This window comes from Amblyraja radiata, chromosome 4 (genome assembly GCF_010909765.2).
Source record: "Amblyraja radiata isolate CabotCenter1 chromosome 4, sAmbRad1.1.pri, whole genome shotgun sequence".
Lineage (NCBI taxonomy): Eukaryota > Metazoa > Chordata > Chondrichthyes > Rajiformes > Rajidae > Amblyraja > Amblyraja radiata.
The window spans coordinates 28,645,149-28,667,261 of NC_045959.1; the positions used below are offsets into that span (position 1 = coordinate 28,645,149).

Here is a 22,113-nt window from a genome sequence, read left to right on the forward strand (position 1 = left end):
CGAGACTTGCTCCGGGAGATGGGGCAAGCTCGCCAAGGGAGCACAAGCACTCCCGCTCCAGTGCACTATCAAGCACTGGCCATCGCATCTCCCTCAGCAGAGGGGAGCATTGGCGACCAGGACTGGGCTGGTCAAGAACAGGGGTCACTGGCTGAAGAAACCGGGAGTATGCTTGGGGTACAGGAAGAGCTGCTGGGAGTGGTGAACCGCTACGTGGCAACACCGCGAGCGGGACGGCCGTTACAGCCTAAACTGGCGGCCAGCATTGACTACCTGTCCTTTAAACCACTGCAAGAACAGGTAGTCAATGAGGCGTTGGACCTCTACACGCCTCCTGAAAATTGCATTTCGCTCAATGTGCCTGCCGTTAATAGTCAAATCTGGGTGTACATTGGGCAGGATATCAGAACCCAAGAATTAAAACTGCAAAAGATATTGAAGCTCCTGACGTCGACTATCACCTCGTATGCTCGTTCCGTGGACGGGGTTGACATGACAACAAACCAACAAGACACCCTGGCTCTACTGTGCAACACACAGTATGAGATTAACAACCTCCGGAAGGAGGCCCTAAGACCTGCCCTCAATCCAAAATTCACAGGACTGTGTAGAACGCCGACCTCAGAACCACAGATCCTGCTATTTGGCAAGGACTTGCGAAAGCAAGTCAAAGAATTGGACGAAGAATCCAAGGCATTTGGCCTCATGAGGGCAGGACCCGGAACGAGCAAAACCACGCAACCCAGACGGCAGTACCCCATCGCATCCACCAGTAGGCGTCTACTTCATGGTACTGGTGAAAGCTCGGGGTCCGCATACCATCCCCGGAAGTCTTTTTTAGGACAGGTCCCAGAGCGGGCCCCATGGAAAATGCGCCACCCCCCAACAGCACCACCCCGACAGACAAGGAACCAGAAACCGAAGAAATGAATACACCACCAATGACAATGGAGGTAGGTGGGTCTGGTTCCTACCAGTACATAAAACGTGGGGGGATTGTGCTAACAGGGGGGAGACTACACCTGTTTATGGAAGCATGGAGGACTATCACACTTGATAGTTATATACTTAATAGTATTCAAGGATATAAAATTGAATTAATTCAAGAAAACATGCCACCAGTTCAGCATGCACCCCAAAGGGGTTTTACTCTCTCACTAAAAGTAAAACGTGAGGGACAAGCAGAACTGGTGAGGTTACATACAAAGGGAATCATAGAGAAATCTAAACACGAACCTTTGGAATTTGTATCAAATATATTTACTAAAACCAAAAAGGATGGTGGATGTCGCATCATCATTGACTTAACAACATTGAATACTTTCGTTAGGTATATACACTTTAAAATGGAAACATTTGTGACTGCCAAATCATTGATTTCCAAAGGATACTTTATGGCGAGCATCGACTTAAAAGATGCATACTATTCAGTACCCATTCATAAGGATCATCGTTGACACCTAAAATTTAACTGGATGGGGCAACTATGACAGTAACAAATCGTTGCCTAATGGGCTAACATCAGCCCCAAGACTGTTTACCAAGATATTAAAACCAGCCTTGGCAATATTAAGAAAACAAAAACATATTGTCATGGCATATCTTGATGATATTTTGATAATAGGCAAAACCATGGAATTCGCTAATTCAGCAGTATTAGCTACTAAACATTTATTTGAAAGCTTGGGCTTTGTCATACATCCAGATAAATCTAAGTTGACGCCATCCACAACTATGGACTATCTGGGATTCACAATTAACTCAGTCCACATGTCTGTAACGTTGCCAAAAGAAAAATCAGCAGAATTGGCACAAACCTGTAACAAATTAATGGTTAACAATCGACCAACCATTCGACAAGTGGCAAGAGTAATTGGGAAATTGGTAGCAGCATTTCCAGCTACCCAGTTTGGACCTTTGCATTATCAAAACTTACAAAGAGCAAAGGTGCAAGCGTTAAAACAACATGCAGGTCACTTTGACTGAACCATGAAATTGCCCATTGAAGCAATATCAGAGTTACAATGGTGGAAAGAGAACATTTGGCATAGTTCCAGTCCCATCATTATCAATAACCCAACATTAACAATACAAACAGATGCCAGTGCTCAAGGCTGGGGAGCAACTAATACCATATCCAGTACAGGTGGTAGATGGACTAATCTAGAATCATCACTACTACAGACACTGGGTATAAACTATTTGGAAATGTTGGGCGCATTCTATGGTTTAAAAGCATATTGTTCAAATATGCACCATTTGGATGTTCGTTTGCAGATTGACAATACCACAGTGGTGGCCTATATTAACCATATGGGCGGGATAAAATCGATATCATGTGATAATTTGATCAACACAATCTGGCAATGGTGTGTCGACAAACATATTTGGCTATCAGCAACTTATCTACCAGGTAAGCTAAATACAGTGGCAGACACCAGGTCACGCAAGTTCAATGATAACATCAAATGGATGTTAAACCCCAAAGTATTTGCTGAAATTACAAAGCAATATGGAACACCAGATATTGATCTCTTTGCATCCCGACTGAATCACCAGGTACCGATGTATGTCGCTTGGGAACCAGACCCTGAGGCAGCGGCGATGGATGCATTTGCGCTGAACTGGGGGAACTATTTATTCTATGCTTTTCCCCCCTTCTGCCTCATCAGTCGGGTACTACGCAAAATACAGATGGACTCTGCTTCAGGCAGTTTGGTAGTACCCGACTGGCCTACACGGCCATGGTTCCCAGTGGTCCTTGACAGGATCGTTGAAACACCCATGACCATTCCCAGCGGACCAGATCTACTGATCTGTATCAGGCGAAAGTCACCCATGCCATGACAGAATGAACCTACTGGGTTGCAGATTCTAAAAAGACCTTTGCTGGACCTGGGATTGTCAAACAGGACCATGGACACGATGACAGCATCTCACCGACTTTCCACCAAGAAACAATACGTCTCGAGTATAAGAAAATGGGAAACATACTGCTCGAAAACAGGGACAACCTACAGATCAACCACCATAACAAATGTACTGGAGTTCCTGGCCAGCCTTCACCATGATGAAGGTCTGAGCTATAGCGCTATCAATTGTGCTAGAAGTGCACTGTCAGCCTACCTAAGACAGGCACCAGGACAACAGGCATAGGGTCTCATCCGCTGGTGGCCAAATTAATGAGAGGGATCTTCAATTCAAACACCCCTAGACCTAGGTACACCAAGATCTGGGATGTCAGCGTTGTCCTGACATACCTAAGCGGATGGCCACCAGCCAGATCCCTCACTCTGGAACAGCTAACCCTGAAAACGGCCATGCTGATGGCTTTAGTCTCAGCACAGAGGGTCCAGTCCCTTTACCTACTCAGACTGGACAATATGGTCATAACATCAGACCAAATAACATTCACCATTCAGGAGCTGGTAAAACAGAGCAGACCAGGAACTTCAGGACTTATTATGGAATTCCGGGCGTACCCACCTGACCCTCGTTTATGTGTCATGACTCACCTTCTACTATACATCAACACAACCAAAATTTCCCGAGGGAGAGAAAAAGCACTATGGGTCAGGCACAAAAAGCCACATGGTCGGGTGTCGAGTCAAACCATCTCTAGATGGCTCAAACAGGTACTGGGAGCTGCTGGAGTGGATACTGATATTTACACATCTCACTCCAGGGCAGCATCCACGTAGGCGGCTAAAAAATGGACGTGCCATTAGACCACATCCTGGCCCATGGAAAGAACTTTTCAAACGTTCTACAACAAGCCATTAGCAAAACCTGTTTTATTTGCAGAGAGAATTTTAGACTCTGCAAATATATAATTTAAGCCCGGGGGAGCATTATTATCTTTGTTATTGTTTTCAAATAAATACCATTATTGTTTTATAAACAGATTCATGTTTGATTACGATAACATACTTCCTCCCTTGGATGACTTCGACAGCGAGTGAAGTATGAACTGTTACACGGTTTGAAATCACAGAGCTTTAAAATCTTCACGTAGTCACTCACGTGACTCCATATAACCATATAACCATATAACCATATAACAATTACAGCACGGAAACAGGCCATCTCGGCCCCTCTAGTCCGTGCCGAACACATAATCTCCCCTAGTCCCATATCCCATATAACCATATACTCCGAAGTAAAATAGTAAGATTAAACGAGAACTTACCAGTTTGAAGTTTGATCTTTATTTTATGAGGAGTTACGATGAGGGATTACGTGCCCTCCACTCCCACTCTCAATTATAGAGATCAACTGGTAACTTAGTTCTCCTTATCTTTACTATGTTTATTTCAATTATTGTGTTGTTTCTGTGATTCCACACCGCTGCTTTGAAGTATGTCGCGCATGCGTGCTGGCGGGGTCTTCACGTAATCCCTCATCGTAACTCCTCATAAAATAAAGATCAAACTTCAAACTGGTAAGTTCTCGTTTAATCTTACTATTTTATTGCAGTGTTTGCATTCGACCTGCTTTCTTTTCTCCCTGATAGTGATTTTACCCCAGACCTCTCCAGGTGTTTATTAAAGGCTCTCCTCTTTTTTATATTTAACCTGCCCTGTATGTTTCCTGATAAATATCAGGGTTTGGCAGTTGCTCGGAAAGGTTTTTGATCTGAGTCTTACTTGTAAACCTTCTACTACTTGCAATTTACTCACAAAATAACACTTTTTACATGTTCTACATCATCATGTAAAACTGACCTTGCCCTATCTGAGAACTTTTATTTATCTTATTTTATTAACTTTAATTTGCATAATAATGCAGAGTCTAGCTGAATTATGATCACTGTCATGACAGTGCTGCTAACACATCTTGGCACCAGATATCTATTAACTATTAAAACTCTAATCTTGGATGTGTGTGTGTGTATAATCACATCTTCTCGAAAAAACGATGTGCTATTTTTACATATTCCGGTAGATTTATCCCGTGGTGTCCGAAATCGGCTCCTCTGAAAAATTCATGCTTTATTTCTCGAGTTATTAATGAAAATGCTCAAAAATCTGAAAAAACGTTGGGAAAAAACCGTCTGTCTTTTGACGTCACAATGGATCTGCGCGCTGTGTTCCACGCGCTGCGAGTGAAGAACGAGCTCTCGGGTCGGGTCCCTCTCCCCCCCCATACTCTCCCCCCTCTTCCTCCTCTCACCCCTCTTCCTCCTCTCACCCCTCTTCCTCCTCTCCCCCCCTCCTCCTCTTCCCCCTCCTCTCCCCCTCTTCCTTCTCTCCCCCTTCTTCCTCCTCTCACCCCCTCTTCCCCCCTCCTCCTCTCCCCCTCCTCCTCTCCCCCTCTCCCAGCCTCTCTCTTCTCCCCCCTCCCCCCCTCTTCTCACCTCGCCCCTCTCTCCCCCGTCTTCCCCCCTTACTTCCCCTCTCGCCCCCCTCCTCACCCCCTCCTCCCCCCCCCCCCCCTATCTCTCCTCCCTCTCTCCCCCCCCCCCCCCCCCCTTATGTTTTTAATACATCTGTGCACAATGATATTTCTATATACTGCGGGCAGCGTTCTCTATGACGCAGCTGAATGAAATCACTGATTTATCTGTCTGGTTAGGGTCCAAACATAAGGAGCTGGTCAGTAGCCAAAGGCAAATTGCTTTAAACATAAGTTTACATATTTATTATTGCAGTTTCTGTGTACTCGATCTGGGAAAGGGAAGCCGTGCAAGCATAGTAACTGGAACAGATCCCTGACTTAGTGCTTTAATCAGGCTGAGTGGTTGTGTGGTCACAGAATAGGAGCAGGTCACTCAGCACCTATTTACCTTGGATATTAATGCAGGATACACATGGAAAAGAGCCAGAGACAGAAACAGTGCAGTTCAGGTAGTTGATTTAACGTCTATTTGCCTCCAATTTATCAATGAATCAGGGTACTATTTGGGAGTGCGTGTGTATAGACCATCGAGGGTTCAAGTATAATTCATTGTATTTTAAAACTGAATTATCGACTACTATGAACAGATATCTATTAATAAATTAATAAAATAATTCATTTGTAATTCAGATGCTGTGTTTGCTGGAGCCATGCCCACAATGGCAAGCATCAAACTATCGACAGGGCGTGCTATCGTAAACCACCCGCACTATGAAGATGCAGGCTTGAGGTGAGTGGCCTTTGTTGTTCTTTGTCTCTGTGATATCTACATCTGCTTCATTTCAATAGTCTTTTGAACATCTTTTGTTTTTGAATTGATTTGTTTAAATGTTTAGTTAGACAATAGACAATAGGTGCAGGGGGAGGCCATTCGGCACTTCAAGCCAGCACCGCCATTCAATGTGATCATGGCTGATCATCCACAATCAGTACCCCATTCCTGCCTTCTCCCCATATCCCTTAACTCTGCTATCCCTTAGAGCTCTATCTAACATTCTCTTGAAAGCATCCCGAGAACCAGCCTCCACCGCCCTCTGAGACAGAGAGTTCCACACACTCATAACTCTCTGTGTGAAAAAGTTTTTCCTCATCTCCTTTGTAAATGGCTTACCACTTATTCTTAAACTATGGCCCCTGGTTCTGGACTCCCCCAACATTAGGAACATGTTTCCTGCCTCTAGCGTGTCCAACCCCATAATAATCTTATATGTTTCAATAAGATATCCTCTCATCCTTCTAAATTCTAGAGTATACAAGCCCAGCCGCTCCAATCTATCAACCGCCATCTTGGGAATTAACCTTGTGAACCTACACTGCACTCCCTCAATAGTAAGAATGCCCTTCCTCAAGTTTTGAGACCAAAACAGCACACAATACTCCAGGTGTTGTCTCACTAGGGCCCTCAACAACTGCAGGAGGACCTCTTTGCTCCTATACTCATCTCTTCTTGTTATGAAGGACAACATGTCATTCGCTTTCTTCACTGCCTGCTGTACCTGCATGCTTACTTTCAGTAACTGATGAACAAGGACCCCCAGATACCACTATACTTCCCCTTTTCCCAACTTGACACCATTTAGATAATAATCTGCCTTCCTGTTTTTGCCACCAAAGTGGATAACCTCACATTTATCCACATTAAACTGCATCTGCCACGCATCAGCCCACTCACCCAACCTGTCCAAGTCACCCTGCATCCTCATAGCATCCTCCTCACAGTTCACACTGGCACCCAGCTTTGTGTCATCTGCAAGTTTGCTAATGTTAATGCTAATCTCTTCATCCAAATTGTTAATATATATTGTAAATAGCTGCGGTCCCAGCACTGAGCCTTGCCGTACCCCACTAGTCACTGCCTGCCATTTTGAAAGGGACCCGTTAATTCCTACCCTTTGTTTCCTGTCTGCCAACCAATATTCTATCCATATCAGCATCCTACCCCCAATACCATGTGCTCTAATTATGCGCACTAATCTCCTATGTAGGACCTTATCAAATGCTTTCTGAAAGTCCAGGTACACTACATCCACTGGCTCTCCCTTGTCCATTATCCTGGTTACATCCTCAAAAAATTCCAGGAGATTAGTCAAGCATGATTTCCCCTTCGTAAATCCATGCTGACTCGGACTGATCCTGTTACCGCTATCCAAATGAGCCGCTATTTCATCTTTTATTATTGACTCCAGCATCTTCCCCACCACCGATGTCAGGCTAACTGGTGTATAATCCCTGTTTTCTCTCTGCCGCCCTTCTTAAAGAGTGGGACAACATTAGCTACCCTCCAATCCACAGGAACTGATCCTGAGTCTATAGAACATTGGAAAATGATCACCAATGCATCCACAGTTTCTAGAGCCACCTCCTTGAGTACCCTGGGATGCAGACCATCAGGCCCTGGGGATTTATAAGCCTTCAGTCCCATCAGTCTACCCAACACCATTTCCTGCCTAATGTGAATCTCCTTCAGTTCCTCTGCCACTCCAGATCCTCTGGCTAGTACATCAGGAAGATTGTTTGTGTCCTCCTTAGTGAAGACGGATAGAAAGTACCTGTTCAACTCATCTGCCATTTCCTTGTTCCCCATAATAAATTCACCCTTTTCAATCTTCAAGGGTCCGCCTTTGGCATTAACTAGTTTTTTCCTCTTTACATACCGAAAGAAGCTTTTACTATCCTCCTTTATATTCTTGGCTAGCTTACCTTCGTACCTCATCTTTTCTCCCCATTTTGCCTTTTTAGTTATCTTCTGTTGCTCTTTAAAATTTACCCAATCCTCTAGCTTTCTGCTCATCTTTGCTATGTTATAGCAATTAGGTTCAAGTCAAAAGAACATCAGGATTGGTTTGACAATAATGACAAATAACTCCAACAATTCATTGATGAAAAGAGCAAAGCTGCTGTTCAGAAGAGCACCCGAAACCTGAAAAACCAATGGTGGAGGGAAAACGCTCAGGAAATCCAACAACTAGCAGACACTAATGACACTCGAGGCATTTTCAACGCCACCAAAGCTATTTTTGTTACATTCACTCACGGTCAAGCCCCTCTCAAAAGCGAAGATGGGTCAACCATCCTGAAGTGATCCTGAGTCTACAGAACATTGGAAAATGATCACCAATGCGTCCACGGTTTCTAGAGCCACATAAAGTCACATGACATAAATTCTAGATGGAGGGAGCATTTTGAAGATTTTCTAAATCAAACCGCCTCATTTGACAGGGATGTGATCAACAACATTCCAAAGCAGCCTGTTGACAACTCCCTAAGCAGATTACCATCACTTGAAGAAGTCAAGGACAAGGCAGCTGGACTCAATGGAATACCAGCCGAGGTATTCAAAATTGGAGGTAACCTGCACCATCACCAACTGCATCAACTTCTCATCAAGATCTGGATAAATGAAGACATACCAAGAGACTTTAGAGACTCAGCAATCACCATCTACAAAAGGAAAGGCAAACGATCTGACTGCGGAAACTATCGTGGAATTTCCCTATTAGCAACAGCAGGCAAAGTCTTTGCCCGCATCATGAACAATCGACTCAAGCCTTTAGCCGAGAAGATCCTTCCAGAGACACAAGCCGGTTTTAGACCATCACGTGGAACCGCCGACATGATCTTCACAATGTGTCAACTACAAGAAAAATGTTGTGAACAACCTCAACTTTTGTACATGGCATTCATCGACCTCGCTAAGGCTTTCGACTCGGTATCAAGGGAACTCTTATGGGATGTCCTATCCACCTTCGGATGTCCTGAACAGTACATTCGAATTTGAGACTCCTCCACGATGACATGCTTGCCAGTCATGGCCAGCAACAGCAACTGTGAGCTGTTTCAAGTCAGATCAGGAGTGAAACAGGGATACGTGATTGCCCCAACACTGTTCACCATCTTCATTGCGACAACCACCCACATCATCCAGGACGACCTACCCCCAGGAATCTAAATCGTCTACAGAACAGGTGGCAGACTTTTCAATCTTGCCAGTCTCAAGTCCAAAACTAAGACATCTATGAGCTCCCTCATCGAGTTCCAATACGCAGACGACAACTGTGTTGCAGCTCTCTCAGAAAATCATCTGCAACAGATCCTGATACTGACTGCCTTCAACAGTGCATACACGAAACTTGGACTTAACATCAGCTCCAAGAAGACTCAGGTTATCTACCAATCGCCACCAACTGAGACAAATTGGAAAGAACCGTCAATTCAACTTGGTGAAATAACCCTGGAAAATGTGGATCACTTTCCGTACCTTGGAAGTCACCTCTCCTCCAATGTTGACCTTGATGATGAGATCCAACATAGTCTTAAGTGTGCTGGAACAGCTTTTTGACGTCTTCGAACAAGAATCTTTCAAAATCGTGACATCGGAACAGACACCAAAATGTTAGTGTACAAGGCAGTGGTGATTCCAACGCTCCTGTATGCATCAGAAACATGGACAACATACTGCCGCCATCTGAAAACACTTGAAAAGTTCCATCAATGATGTCTTCGGAGCAGCTTAAATATGAGTTGGGAAGACAGAGGAACGTGCTGAATGAAGCGAAAACATCGAGCATCGAAGCCTTTGTCGTCAAGAACCAACTAAGATGGGTCGGTCATGTTGTTCGGATGGAAGACGAGTGTCTACCAAAGCAAATCTTCTACTCCCAGCTTGAAGAAGGCAAACGGAAAAGAGACGGACAAACGAAGAGATTCAAAGGCCTTAAAAGCCAGCATGAAGAAATGTGCAATCGACATCGACAATTGGGAAACCAATGCCAAGGACAAGACACTCTGGCGAACCATCATCCAAGAAGGAACAGCAACCTTTGAAGCCAAGAGATGCGTAGATTTGGAAGAAAAGAGAAGAAAACGGAAAGAGAGGCAGCAACAACCAAAGCCTGATCTGCCATCTGGAATTACCTGTCCTGAATGTCGAAGAACTTTCAAAGCCAGGATTGGACTCGTAAGCCACCTGAGAGTCCATAAAAACAACAGAACGTAGACCATCATCCTCGACCTCGAGGGATAGCCACGATCACGATGTTATATTTCTTCTCTTTTATTTTTATACTCTCCCTGATGTCCCTTGTCAGCCACGGTCGCCCCTTTCCCCCCTTGGAATCTTTCTTCCTCTTTGGAATGAACTGATCCTGCACCTTCTGTATTATTCCCAGAAATACCTGCCATTGTTGTTCTACTGTCGTCCCTGCTAGGGTATCTTTCCAGTCAACTTTGGTCAACTCCTCCCTCGTGGCTCCATAGTCCCCTTTGCTCAACTGTAATACTGACACCTCCAATTATTTTAAATATTAGAAATTTCTGTTACTGGGGACCATGGAGATGGATAAGCATTTTAGAAAGTATTTTGAGCATTTTATTAAGAAAATATATTTCTAGTTGTAGGTTGATCTAGTTTTATTATGTTGTGTTTTATTTCCGTTTTCTGAACCCTCCCTTCCTTTGTTAACTTTCTATTTTCCTGATTCATTCGGTCCTGCCCTGTCAAAATCTCAAGAACCACGTGTGTCATTCCATCTATCAAGTCACTGATTTATGGACACCAGAGGTTGAGGAGAGACTTGATAGAAGTATATAAAATTGTGAGAGGCATAGATAAGTTAGACAGAACCCTTTTCCCAGGGTGGAAATGTCCAAAACTGGTATGCATAGCTATAGGTTGAGAGGCGGAAAGTTTAAAGAAAATGTGTGGGGCAAGTTTTTATGGCACGGACGGGGAGAGTGATGGGGGCCTGGAACGCATTGCCATGTGTGTGGTGGAGGCAGATACAATAGTGGCATTTAAGAGGCTTTTAGATCGGCACATGGAGTAGAGGAATATAGATCGGTTTAACATGGCATTATGTTCGGCACAAACATTGTGGTGTACTGTTCTGTGCGCTCCTCACTGCATTAATAATCCACCATTGATGGTTCAGTCTTGGATAAAAGCCATTCATGTTTGACAGTCCCGGTCTACAAATATGCGTGCTTCTTTCCTTCTGTTGGCAGGGCCACACCTCTTGACAAGGTGGCTGCTTTCTAAAACCTCCAGCTAAATTTCACTCTCACCCAGAACCTTAAATTTGAGTTCTAAGGTGGTGGCACATTGCATAGTGGGATTACCTGCTGGTACCACCTCACTTCTCCTTATCTGACAGCATTGATTACTATCCATCCAATGCTCCTCTATTAATATTGATCACTTATATTAGCCGCTAAACTCTGAGATTCTGAGCTTTTTTTTCCCCCTGTTCTGAATCTACCTCCCTTCAACCGGCCAACCTGAACCACATGCTCATTACCGAAGCATTTCCTCCTACCACCTCCCCCACTCTTCCCCTTTCTAAAACAAATCTCTGCTTATTCTCAAACAGGGCAAGAACAAAACTGGTGTATGCGATGTACAGTCGGAAGTCGGCAGAGGAGGTGAAGACTGGGCTCCTTAGCCTGGGAGTAGACTACTTTATTTTTGAAGAGTCGTGGTGTTTGAGGAAAACGAGGTGTGTGAATTTTTTTAAAGCTTTAATTGATCTGCATTACATTCATTTTGCTTCATGCAGGGACATTTCTCCTCTGCTTCCGCCTCTGCATAACCAAGGGATACTCCTAGTTTATTGCAGTCAAGCAAGCTGCCTCTTTCATGTTTTCCTTATCTCACTGTTAATGAATAATATCCCTTCTGAAATGCCAATGACGTTTTTATTTAAGAATCCTGTAGATAAGCCATGATATTGCAGCATCCTTCATCTGCCTAAGGCAGGTGGGCACTGCTGGACAGTATCAAGCTTGTTTACTGCAGGTGCACTTATTCAGGCACGTCTCATCACACACTTGGCTGAAACTTGCAGATGGAAGGCTTTGTGGAGACGAGTCACTTGCTGTAAGTTCCCAGCCTCTTGATTGTCCAGCAGCTGCCAGATAGGTGAGATTGTCCACTTAGGCTACTGGTCAGTGGTGGCTGCAACTCTAAGCTGCTGCTGCTGGTTCTGGTTTTAACGGTGTTGAATGTCCAGCGGTAATGGTTATACTGAAATCATATCCCTTTGACATGGTCTATTTCTGCCATTTTTGTTCTGCTAACTTGATTTCCATACTAATTTTGGAATTGGGTTTTCCTCAAAATAATTACTGTGAACAATGTAAATTCTTGCCAACTCCTTTATCGTTAGCCCCATGGTCCTTTGTCAGGAATTAAATTTGTCTCATGTCTCTACCCTTCAGCATCAGACTGAGTCCCTAATGCACCAGGCATCATCATTAGTACCAATGGATAATACCCATCTGCCTCCAACACAGCTCAGACCTCTACACATGGATGTCAATTTAAAACAGGAGCCACAATATTGTGTGTTGATGGGTAGCAGTTACTGGGACAAGACTTTTCTTCTACCATGCTGAAATGTTTCTGTTATCCACAGAGAGGGCTGCAGTATGCCAGAAATTTGGGATGTGGAAGATGCGGAGAATGCAATGAAAACACCTTTGTGCTCAGTGATTTCCAAATCACCGGCTCCACACTTCACTCCTGTGTTTCACAATGATGTTTACAAAATCTTAAAGATGAAGAAAAGTCTCAGCTGGACATAAAAGTCAGTGGATGGACAGGTGTGGTTAAACATTTCTGTGCTGATAAGGTCGCCCAAATTTCTTGTATATGGCAACTGGAGGTGTGAATGAAGCTGAAATCAAATGTAGAAATATGATCTTTGTAATTGTTCCTTTATAAGCAGTATTTTCATGTCTTTATGGAGTTAATGCATATGTGATTATTTTCAATAAAGATTTTGTGAGTAAACATTGAGTTTCTCGATTTTTTGAAAGTTACAAATGTTCCCAGTCTGTGTCCGTTTACTTCCCATCCTTTGACGGAGATGACCTGGTCTCTGCTGTATTGTCCCATCCTCTGTTGTCCCGGTCCGCGTTGTTCCCATCCCATCCTCAGATGGGGATGTTCCGGTCCCCGCAGTATCCATCTTATTCTCTGAATAAGACACAGTTGAAGTCCAAGCTCCATCCATCCCATCCTCTTTTTTTTTACAGCAATGCAGTCCTCAGTTGCTCAGCATTTTCATTCCAAAATACAGTAACTTCCAGAACTAGATTGCGCATGGGAAGAGGGAAGGAAGTAGTTGAGAGGATGGCAGTGCAAAGGAATTAAAAAAAACATTAGCTGTAATCCTGGCGTGTGTGTGTGTGTGCGCATTATCTTTGGTTTTCATACTGGCAAACACCTTGGCTGAATGGAGTCAAAGAGGTTGATTTAATTTGTGTTCGAGGCAGAGTAGCTGGAATACCCGCAGATGCAGAGCAGGGAGCGATCCTGGTCCTGGACGAGCGGCCACACTGTACGGGTGGTAACATGGAGTGCATTATTGATCCCTGGTCGTATCTCCACCTGTGACAGGCTCATTGCAAGAGAACAGTTTAAATGGTCCATGGTCGTGTTCCTGTACTGTCTGCCTTGGCTTAGGACAGAAACATGTCTTGCAGACAAGGGAGAGGTGATGCTGAAAGCCCTGCTGAGATAATGTCCTTCACTCTTCTCAAATAGCAAATTCGTCAGCATACTCACACAATCAGATGCAATGTATGTTTAAGTTAAACAAATGCATAGAATAGCAAAATAAATGATTTTGTTTGACTGGTTTGAGTCTTTATATTAATTTAAAATTTAGTTTGTTTATATAATCAGCATATTTTTCTCATATTCTGTCCAATGGGACTCCACCCATTAGCTCATTCCAGAATATACCACATGCTCCTCTGTTCCCTTCTTGTGCATGGTGGAGATGCAGCGGGTTCAGGCACCCGAGGTCTGCTAACTGATGTCTGGTGTTCACATCGAGGAGCCTCGGCGGTCACCGGGGGCACAAGGCTGGTTCTATGCACCGTCCCCTGTGGAGCACCAAGTTGGCAGGGCAGTGGCAGCCCGCCACACATGGCTTGTTGCATGGGCCGATTTCATTCCAGTTCTCACAGGTCTTGGGGCAGCCTGGGCCACACGTGTTGTACACCGCACTGTGTTTACACTGCGTAGCTGAAAGGAGGAGGAGCAAAGATTAGAAACCGCAGTGTTGGTGATGTTACAGATATTCCACTAGTTTCTGCTCCCTGGGTCTGGCACTCAGGGAATGGTTGGTATATTGACCCAAAGGATAACAGGTCACAGGTTCCCCCTGCACTCTCGCTTGAGGGCGTCAGCAGGCCCACTACAGCAGACAGGGGAAGAGGACCTGGGCGAGTACGCAGCAGCAGCCAAGCTATAAATGCAGCCCAGGGCTTCAGTGCAGCTGAGACTTGCAGCAGCACAGAGAGGAAACAGGTGCAAGAGGTACAAGAGCAGCTATGGAAGTGGTGAGTATTTTTCTTTTACTTTATTTTTGCCTATTCTAATTGGTCAAGAGTTTAAAATCAGGATACATCAGTCTCCAAAAGCAGTAAAAATGAACTAATTCAACTAATAAGTACAACTAATTAATTGTAACTGGATTGGAGCTGCAACATGTGGGAACTGGTGGATTCCGCTGTGGTAAGCAGTGGGTATTTCTGCAGCATGACTGCTGCTGAAGGACCCAACTCAGCGTCAATGAGATAAAGTCTGAGCTATGACCATGGCGAAACATGAGAGAGGGGGAGAATGACCTGGATACAATATTCCAGGAGAGTCCCACCCCTTAGACTAACTACCTATAAACTGGCAAATGTTTGGACAGAATGGCGTGACTGTAGATGGAGCAGTGAGAGGGAACCAGCGATGGTTCCACAGGACCCTCAGCCGTTATCCCTAACCAACAGATATGGGGTTCTTTGCTCCCCAAGTAGATAAGAGTGGGGACTGCAGGGAGGATGTATGTAAAGCTGTTTGTAGCACCATGATAGAGGAGGGCCATTCGTGGGGGAAAGATACATGTAGTTGTGGGGACTGTAGAGTTAGGGGAACAGATACTGTCTTCTTCAGCAAAGTAAGCGTCCCAAGATCTACAAACGTGGCTTTGGCAAGATCAGGCATCAGTGCATTGCACTCACTGACAGTTCCTTGATCGAAAAGCAGCTTGGAAGGGTTGGCATCATTTGTATTGAAGATCTGATTCATGAGGTCTACACAGTGGGGAAGAACTAGATGGCCAACAATTTCTTGTGGCCCTTTAAATTGTCTTCACCACGTGGTGGCATGAACAAAAAGACAACACACTTTGTTGAGGGTGGTGATGCTGGTAACAGAGAAGACCAAATCAACAGGATACTTAGGTGCATGAACTAAGGTATGCCACATGCCAAATTTCTACCATGTCTGTTAAATTTAAAAAAATATTTGCAGTGAAAAAAAACTCTTGGTTGCCTGGGTTAGGACATCTCTTCTAGGCTGGAGAAGAACTTGGGGAGAGAAAGTGGGAAGATCCAATGGTAATGGTGTACTTGGGCACAACAGTGTATCTCTAAATTAAACTAAAAGATAGTGAGGAAGAACTGGCAATCATAATGTGACAGGCAAGGGCAGAGGATGTGGGGAATACAGATTTGGTTTTGTGTAACAAAGGTGGATTACTAATGCCCCTGTCCCACTTAGGAAACCTGAACGGAAACCTCTGGAGACTTTGCGCCCCACCCAAGGTTTCCGTGCGGTTCCCGGAGGTTTTTGTCAGTCTCCCTACCTGCTTCCACTACCTGCAACCACCGGCAACCACCTGCAACGTCCGGGAACCGCACGGAAACCTTGGGTGGGGCGCAAAGTCTCCAGAGGTTTCCGTTCAGGTTTCCTAAGTGGGACAGGGGCATAAGGGTAGCCCAGCAACAAAATATTGATAGATGGAGGAATAGAGGGGTCTGGAGAAATGGCACAGAAGAGGCCAGCGTAGATTAGCTATAATTATATTAAGAGGTGGGGCAGGCTTGAGGGGCCACACGGCCTTTTCCTGCTCCCACATTCTTGGTCATGGTTCAGACTGGTTAGTACTTAAAATATCCCTTGCTGAAGGATTTGACAGTGGGAAGCAGGCTGACGATGGAAACGGCGTGTGTGTCCGTTGTGGATATGCCCACAGTAAATGTGTGGACGCTGCCGCAGGCTGTGGCTGAGGAACAGGAGGCACTGACCATTGATCCCTGGTTGGCCACCTGAGCTGCCCTCCAATACACTCATTGTGTGGCCAGGTCTAAACCCACATCTAGTAGACATCAATGAGTGAAAAACGTTTGCTTTGTACTCTGAACATTTGTTCCCAGAAATGGTTGTCCAAGTGATTTTGGCCCAAACCCACCACAGGTGTGCCGGCCAGCCCTGGGTGAATTCCCCATGATGGTGCCAGACGTGAAAGAACGATCTGGATTTCCTGTCAGTCGTCCAAACAAACCCCTATCCTAGTGCAATGAGTAACAGTGGCACACAATGACTTATACAATGTCCACACACTCTCGACAGGCTGGGATACGCAAGATGCATATCGACTGAGTGCGGGCCATGAACTCACCCAGGCAGCTCAGCTCCGGCTTCCAATGGACACGCACACCCTCCCTCTGACACGCCCGTGTGTAGGCGATCAGCGACTCACAGTAACAGTTCTTGTGTATGGGGCACTCACACATATCCGTGACGCAGGATCTGTGGCAAAGGAACACAGGAGGTAAGTACACAACTACTCAAGAAGAGATTATCAACATTTCTCTGCCATTCGCTACAAATCCTTCGGCTACATTTTGACGTGCCCTACACAGGCCTGCTCCCCTCTTTTTTTTATAAAAAAATGTATTCAATTATTAAAAATAATATTTACAGTACAATAAAACAAACCAGAACCCACCACCATAATACACAACAAACCAATATACTAACTAAACTACTATTACAGCTGTATTACAATCCTTGTCCAGGATGCATTCCACCCCCTACGGTGCCCAGTGGTCCCGGAAATCCCCCAGGGTGCTCGTGGACAGCGCGCAGTCCCTCTCTAACACCACCCAGGCGTGGCCGTAACCCCAAAAAAGGGGCAAACAGCCGGCTCGGGCAGAGCCCTCTTCCGCCTGCCGCTGTGACTCACGGATGGCCAGCCTGGCCAGATCCAGGAGCAACCCAACCAAGACATCTTCGGCCCTGCACTCTCCCCTACGCACAGGGTGTCCACAGATGAGGATGGTGGGTGAGAAATGCATCCAGAAGGCAAGGAGCAGCCCCTTTAGATAGTGAAACAGGGGATGCAGCAGTCTGCTCCCCTCATGACTGAAGTTTAACACAGGCATCTTCTGTGGATGAGAAATCCCAGGATACTGGGGGAGTTCACGGGACTCTACATGAGGTTACTCCTGTCAACAGAACTAGGGCATCCCAACAACGTCAGGTGGATACCTGTGCCACCAGTCACAGGAAGACCCCCTGGGACCGACCTGTACCACCGCAGCTACAGGTAGAAGACCTCAGTGGAGACACCTGTATTCCACCAGCCACAGGTTAACTTCAGTACACAGCGGTGGTACTCCCACAGCCACTGGCAGACCCCAGGGATACACCTGTAGTGGAGACTCACCTGTAGAACAGGACGTAGTCGACCTTGGAATGGCAATTCCTGAACGGCCAGGACTTGAGTCTCTGGCACTCACGGTGAGCGCGGAACTTGACCTTCACGGTGCCGGTACAGGTGTGTGGCCAGAGTCTTCGCTGCGCCTGCTTACACACCTTGTCTCTGTCCACACGCCACGACTCAGCAAAGGCATCAACGTCAAACTTGAAGTTGCCGTCACCCCCAATTAGGTCGTCACGCTTGTGTGCGTTGTAGTTTCCGCACAGGCCGCAGAGTTTGCCCTTCAGAGCAGGAGCTGCCATGACCTCGACAAAACTGTCCCCGTCCCAGGATATGTCGATACCTGGGGACACAAGAACATGTTACTCTCCGCATTCCCTCCCCCAGCCACCAGGGCTGGACCCGCAACCACTGTGCCACACCGAGGAGCCTTATGTTGTACCAATACAACCCAAGCAATAGCCGTCTTTAGCCACCTGTACAACCTGGTGCCCCACTGCAGCCTGATTTTAGTTCACTCTCTGTCGCTGGGTAATATGGTACAGGGCTGTGAAATATCTTGTGTGATGGGCCAGACCTGAATATGATGACCAAAGATCTCTCGCTGGTGGGTTCGGCATTGGCCAAGGTCAGGACAAATCCAGCCCTTCTGCCTCACCTCCTGGTGTCAGGAATGCTCCAGGTGGGTCACTGTTATGTGTAACCTACATTTTAATCTGGAGCATATATTTAGCCATAGAGAAGGTAGAAAAACAGGACCTTTGGCCCACTAAGACCACTTCATTCGCCAATTCCAGCAAGTGCTCCACAGCTGTCTACCTCGGTGATTCATGTGATGGTCTAGATCCTCCTTAAATGCTTCTTTTAAAAGTGCACTGCCTTACACAACCTGCAGCTGCCCAAGAGCTGTGGGACCGGTATTTCCTGTGCGTGTGTCTTTGACAAGGAGGTAGTTGAAGCCACCACAACTTGATTGACTGTGATGAAAAGAGGGACTGCCCAGCTATGGGGGAGGGGATGGGGTGGAGGGGAACTGCCCAGTTGTAAGGTGGGAGAAGAGACTGCCTAGCTGTGAGATGGTGGGTGACCCTTTGTGGGTTGGTGGAGGAGTGGACCTTTTTAGGGACTGCCCTGCCCTGCCCTCACCTGCGGCGGTGGTCACCCTCAGCAGGTATCCGTCCAGCGTGATGGAGAAGTGCGGGTCCTGGTGCGGAAGTGCGATTTTCAGCCCGTCCCTCCGCACGGTCAGGTGCTGCCCGAGGCTGATGGTGCCAGTACTCAGCACCAGCTCAATGGACTTGGTCCAGGAGTAGGCCTGCGTCCTGCGGGCATCGTTCTGCACCAGTACCTGGAAGCTGGCCGCGCGAGAGCAGTCCTTCGCCAGCACGTACTGGCACGTCCCCTGGAAGTTAAAGGCCCTGCCGTCGAAAGTATTGTAATGTGGGTCTCCGAACACCGTACAAACCCCCGGCTCTGTAGTACAAAAACACAGGGTCAGAGCAAAAACACAGGGTCAGAGCAAAATACGAGGTGTGCACACAAACACAAGCTCGGCCTTAAACTCAGGGTGCGCACAAAAACACAAGATCAGGACATCTGCTGCAAGATCAGAAATGGGCCCAGGGACCGATTGCATAGGCCGTGACAGAGCAACTCCAACAGTGAGCCTTGAAATAAAAGATAAGATACAAAAAATGCAAAGGATTCAGCAAGATTAGTGTGAGTATCTGAGAAAAGAGCACTGGTGATGGCGTTGAGGGTGTGACTGGTCGAATAGCTCACATAGAACCAGTGGATGAGGTGTGGCTGGATCTTCAGAACCCTTATGATAAAGAACCACATAAGAAGGATATGTAAACTTAAAGCATTTGAGTCTGGGGTAATGCATAGGAAAGGGTTTAAAGACAGGAGATGGTAATCAAAATCTTTCTGAGCAGCGGGCGATGGTGGCTCTCTGCAGGGTTCAATGCTGGGGCTCCTGCTCTTCAGAGCACGGCTCAGTGATTTGCTAGATTAGATTAGAGATAAGGACAGCTGTTGGAGCCAGAGGGGATTACAGTGATAGGGCAGGGTTTAGGGGCTGGCTGGCTTTACATAGATAGGGAGGGGTTTAGGGCCTGGAAGGGTTTATAGAGATAGGGGTGGGTATAGGGCTATAGAAATAGGGAAGAGTATAGATGGGGGTTAAAGAGAGGAGGTGGTGTAGCTGGAGAGTATTATAGAGATAGGGACGGGTACTGGGGCTGGTGGAGATGGGTGTCACAGGGAGGGCAGGATGAAGTGGTGCCGGAGGAGTTAAGGAGATGAGGGTGAGTGAGGTGCAGTATGTAAATGTATTTAATGGGGGGATTGTACTCACTTTCGGGACAAATGGCGCAGCATCCATTCCTGTTGACGGCTTTCCCCTGCCGGATTGAACACACTGTCAGTACATTGATGACCATTGAGTCATTTGTCTCTCTGTAGGGCCTCAAGAATACATTCACTGCCTCATGTAACTGAGACTGTGAAATGGAAATATGGGACGTGGAAGATCATTCAGAACGAGGCCGTGTGACTTCAGCAGGAGAGGGGACCCGGGGCTTACACCTGAAACGCTGACTCCTCTGTTCCCATCATTGGCCACATCAGAGTAAAATGTGAGACACTGTACAGTGTGGTACACAGCACTGGATACACAGCACTGGACAGTGTGGGACACAGCACTGGGTACACAGCACTGGATACACAGCACCGGACAGTGTGGAACACAGCACTGGATACACAGCACTGGACAGTGTGGTACACAGCACTGGGTACACAGCACTGGGTACACAGCACTGGACAGTGTGGGACACAGCACTGGATACACAGCATGGAACACAGCACTAGATGCACAGCATGGGCCAGTGCAGGGCATGACACTGGATACACAGCACTGGATACACAGCGTGGTACACAGCACTGGGTACACAGCACTGGACAGTGTGGGACACAGCACTGGATACACAGCACTGGATACACAGCACTGGGTACACAGCACTGGACAGTGTGGGACACAGCACTGGATACACAACACTGGATACACAGCACTGGACAGTGTGGGACACAGCCCTGGATACACAGCATGGAACACAGCACTAGATGCACAGCCTGGGCCAGTGCAGGGCATGACACTGGATACACAGCACTGGATACACAGTGTGGAACACAGCACTGGATACATAGCACTGGACAGTGCGGGACATGGCACTGGATCCACAGCATGGGCCAGTGCAGGGCATGGCACTGGATATACAGCACTGGACAAAGCACACTAGTGTAGGGCACACGGCACCCTGGACACAGTACAGACACATTACAGGACAGGCATCACTGGGCCCAGTGCGGGACACGCAACATTGGTCACGGCGAGGGGCACGCAGCATTAGGCACCTTGTGGGACATGTGGCAGTGGGTACAATGCAGGACTCAGGCACTGGGCTGACCCAGTGCACGCACTCACCATGGGGCAGCTCTTGACTGGGGGACACTCCTTCCTCCGACATTCCATCATTCCCTTCTTACAGACACAGAGTGAGCAGTTGACAGCTGACCACTTCTCTCCATCCTGAAGATTCAACAAAGGTAGCCTTTGATTACCACATCTCCGTGGGACCGTACTTATAAACCTGGGCCCTCGCATGTTGGCCCCTGGGTGCTGTAAAACCCCACCCTATCTCTGTCACCCATGGGTGGAGCAGGAGATGTCACTTGCTGCACCCCGGCTGGGCAGCACCGCCTGTCACAGGTGAACCCTGTGCTCCACTGTTGGTTCCACACCACAGCTTCTCGTTTCCCTTGAGCTGTTTCTCCCCGTCCCCCTGCGAGGTGAGGCTGAGATCCTGGCGGTGACCTGAAGCAGGACCCTGGCAGCCTGTGGGCCATCAGCATCAGACCCCGTACCTTTCCAGCATGCAGTCGGTGAGGAATCGTAACTCGAGGGTCAATGGGAGCTGTGGGACTGGGAGAACCAAAGGGAACACTAGACACGTAGTCCAGTGGGAATGCCAGGAGAGGGAGTCTAGTGGGAGATCCAGGACAGAGAATTCCAGGGGGAAACGGGCAGAGAATTCCAGTGGAATAGCCAGACAGCAAGTCCAGTGAGAACACTAGGAGAGGAAGTCCAGTTGGAACGCTGGGAGAGAGAGAGATAGAGTCGATTAGGAACACTGGGAGACAAAGTCCAGTG

The 22,113-nt window shown here is 46.8% G+C and overlaps 2 protein-coding genes across 2 annotated transcripts in view; one reads left to right on the top strand and one right to left on the bottom strand.

Moving 5' to 3' along the window:
* The window catches only part of dpy19l1 (dpy-19 like C-mannosyltransferase 1), a 126,717-nt gene extending 113,531 nt beyond the window's left edge, over positions 1-13,186 (top strand). The window contains 3 exon segments of the mRNA XM_033019147.1: positions 6,028-6,127; positions 11,766-11,891; positions 12,810-13,186. Coding sequence (XP_032875038.1) covers positions 6,028-6,127; positions 11,766-11,891; positions 12,810-12,978 — 395 coding nt within the window. The 3' untranslated portion in view covers positions 12,979-13,186.
* The window catches only part of bmper (BMP binding endothelial regulator), a 41,244-nt gene continuing 31,027 nt past the window's right edge, over positions 11,897-22,113 (bottom strand). Inside the window, exons 10-15 of the mRNA XM_033019146.1 lie at positions 21,388-21,492; positions 20,263-20,308; positions 19,050-19,376; positions 17,910-18,246; positions 16,860-16,990; positions 11,897-14,428 (exon numbers count right to left, since the gene is read on the bottom strand). Coding sequence (XP_032875037.1) covers positions 14,250-14,428; positions 16,860-16,990; positions 17,910-18,246; positions 19,050-19,376; positions 20,263-20,308; positions 21,388-21,492 — 1,125 coding nt within the window. The 3' untranslated portion in view covers positions 11,897-14,249. The remainder of the gene's footprint in view (positions 14,429-16,859; positions 16,991-17,909; positions 18,247-19,049; positions 19,377-20,262; positions 20,309-21,387; positions 21,493-22,113) is intronic.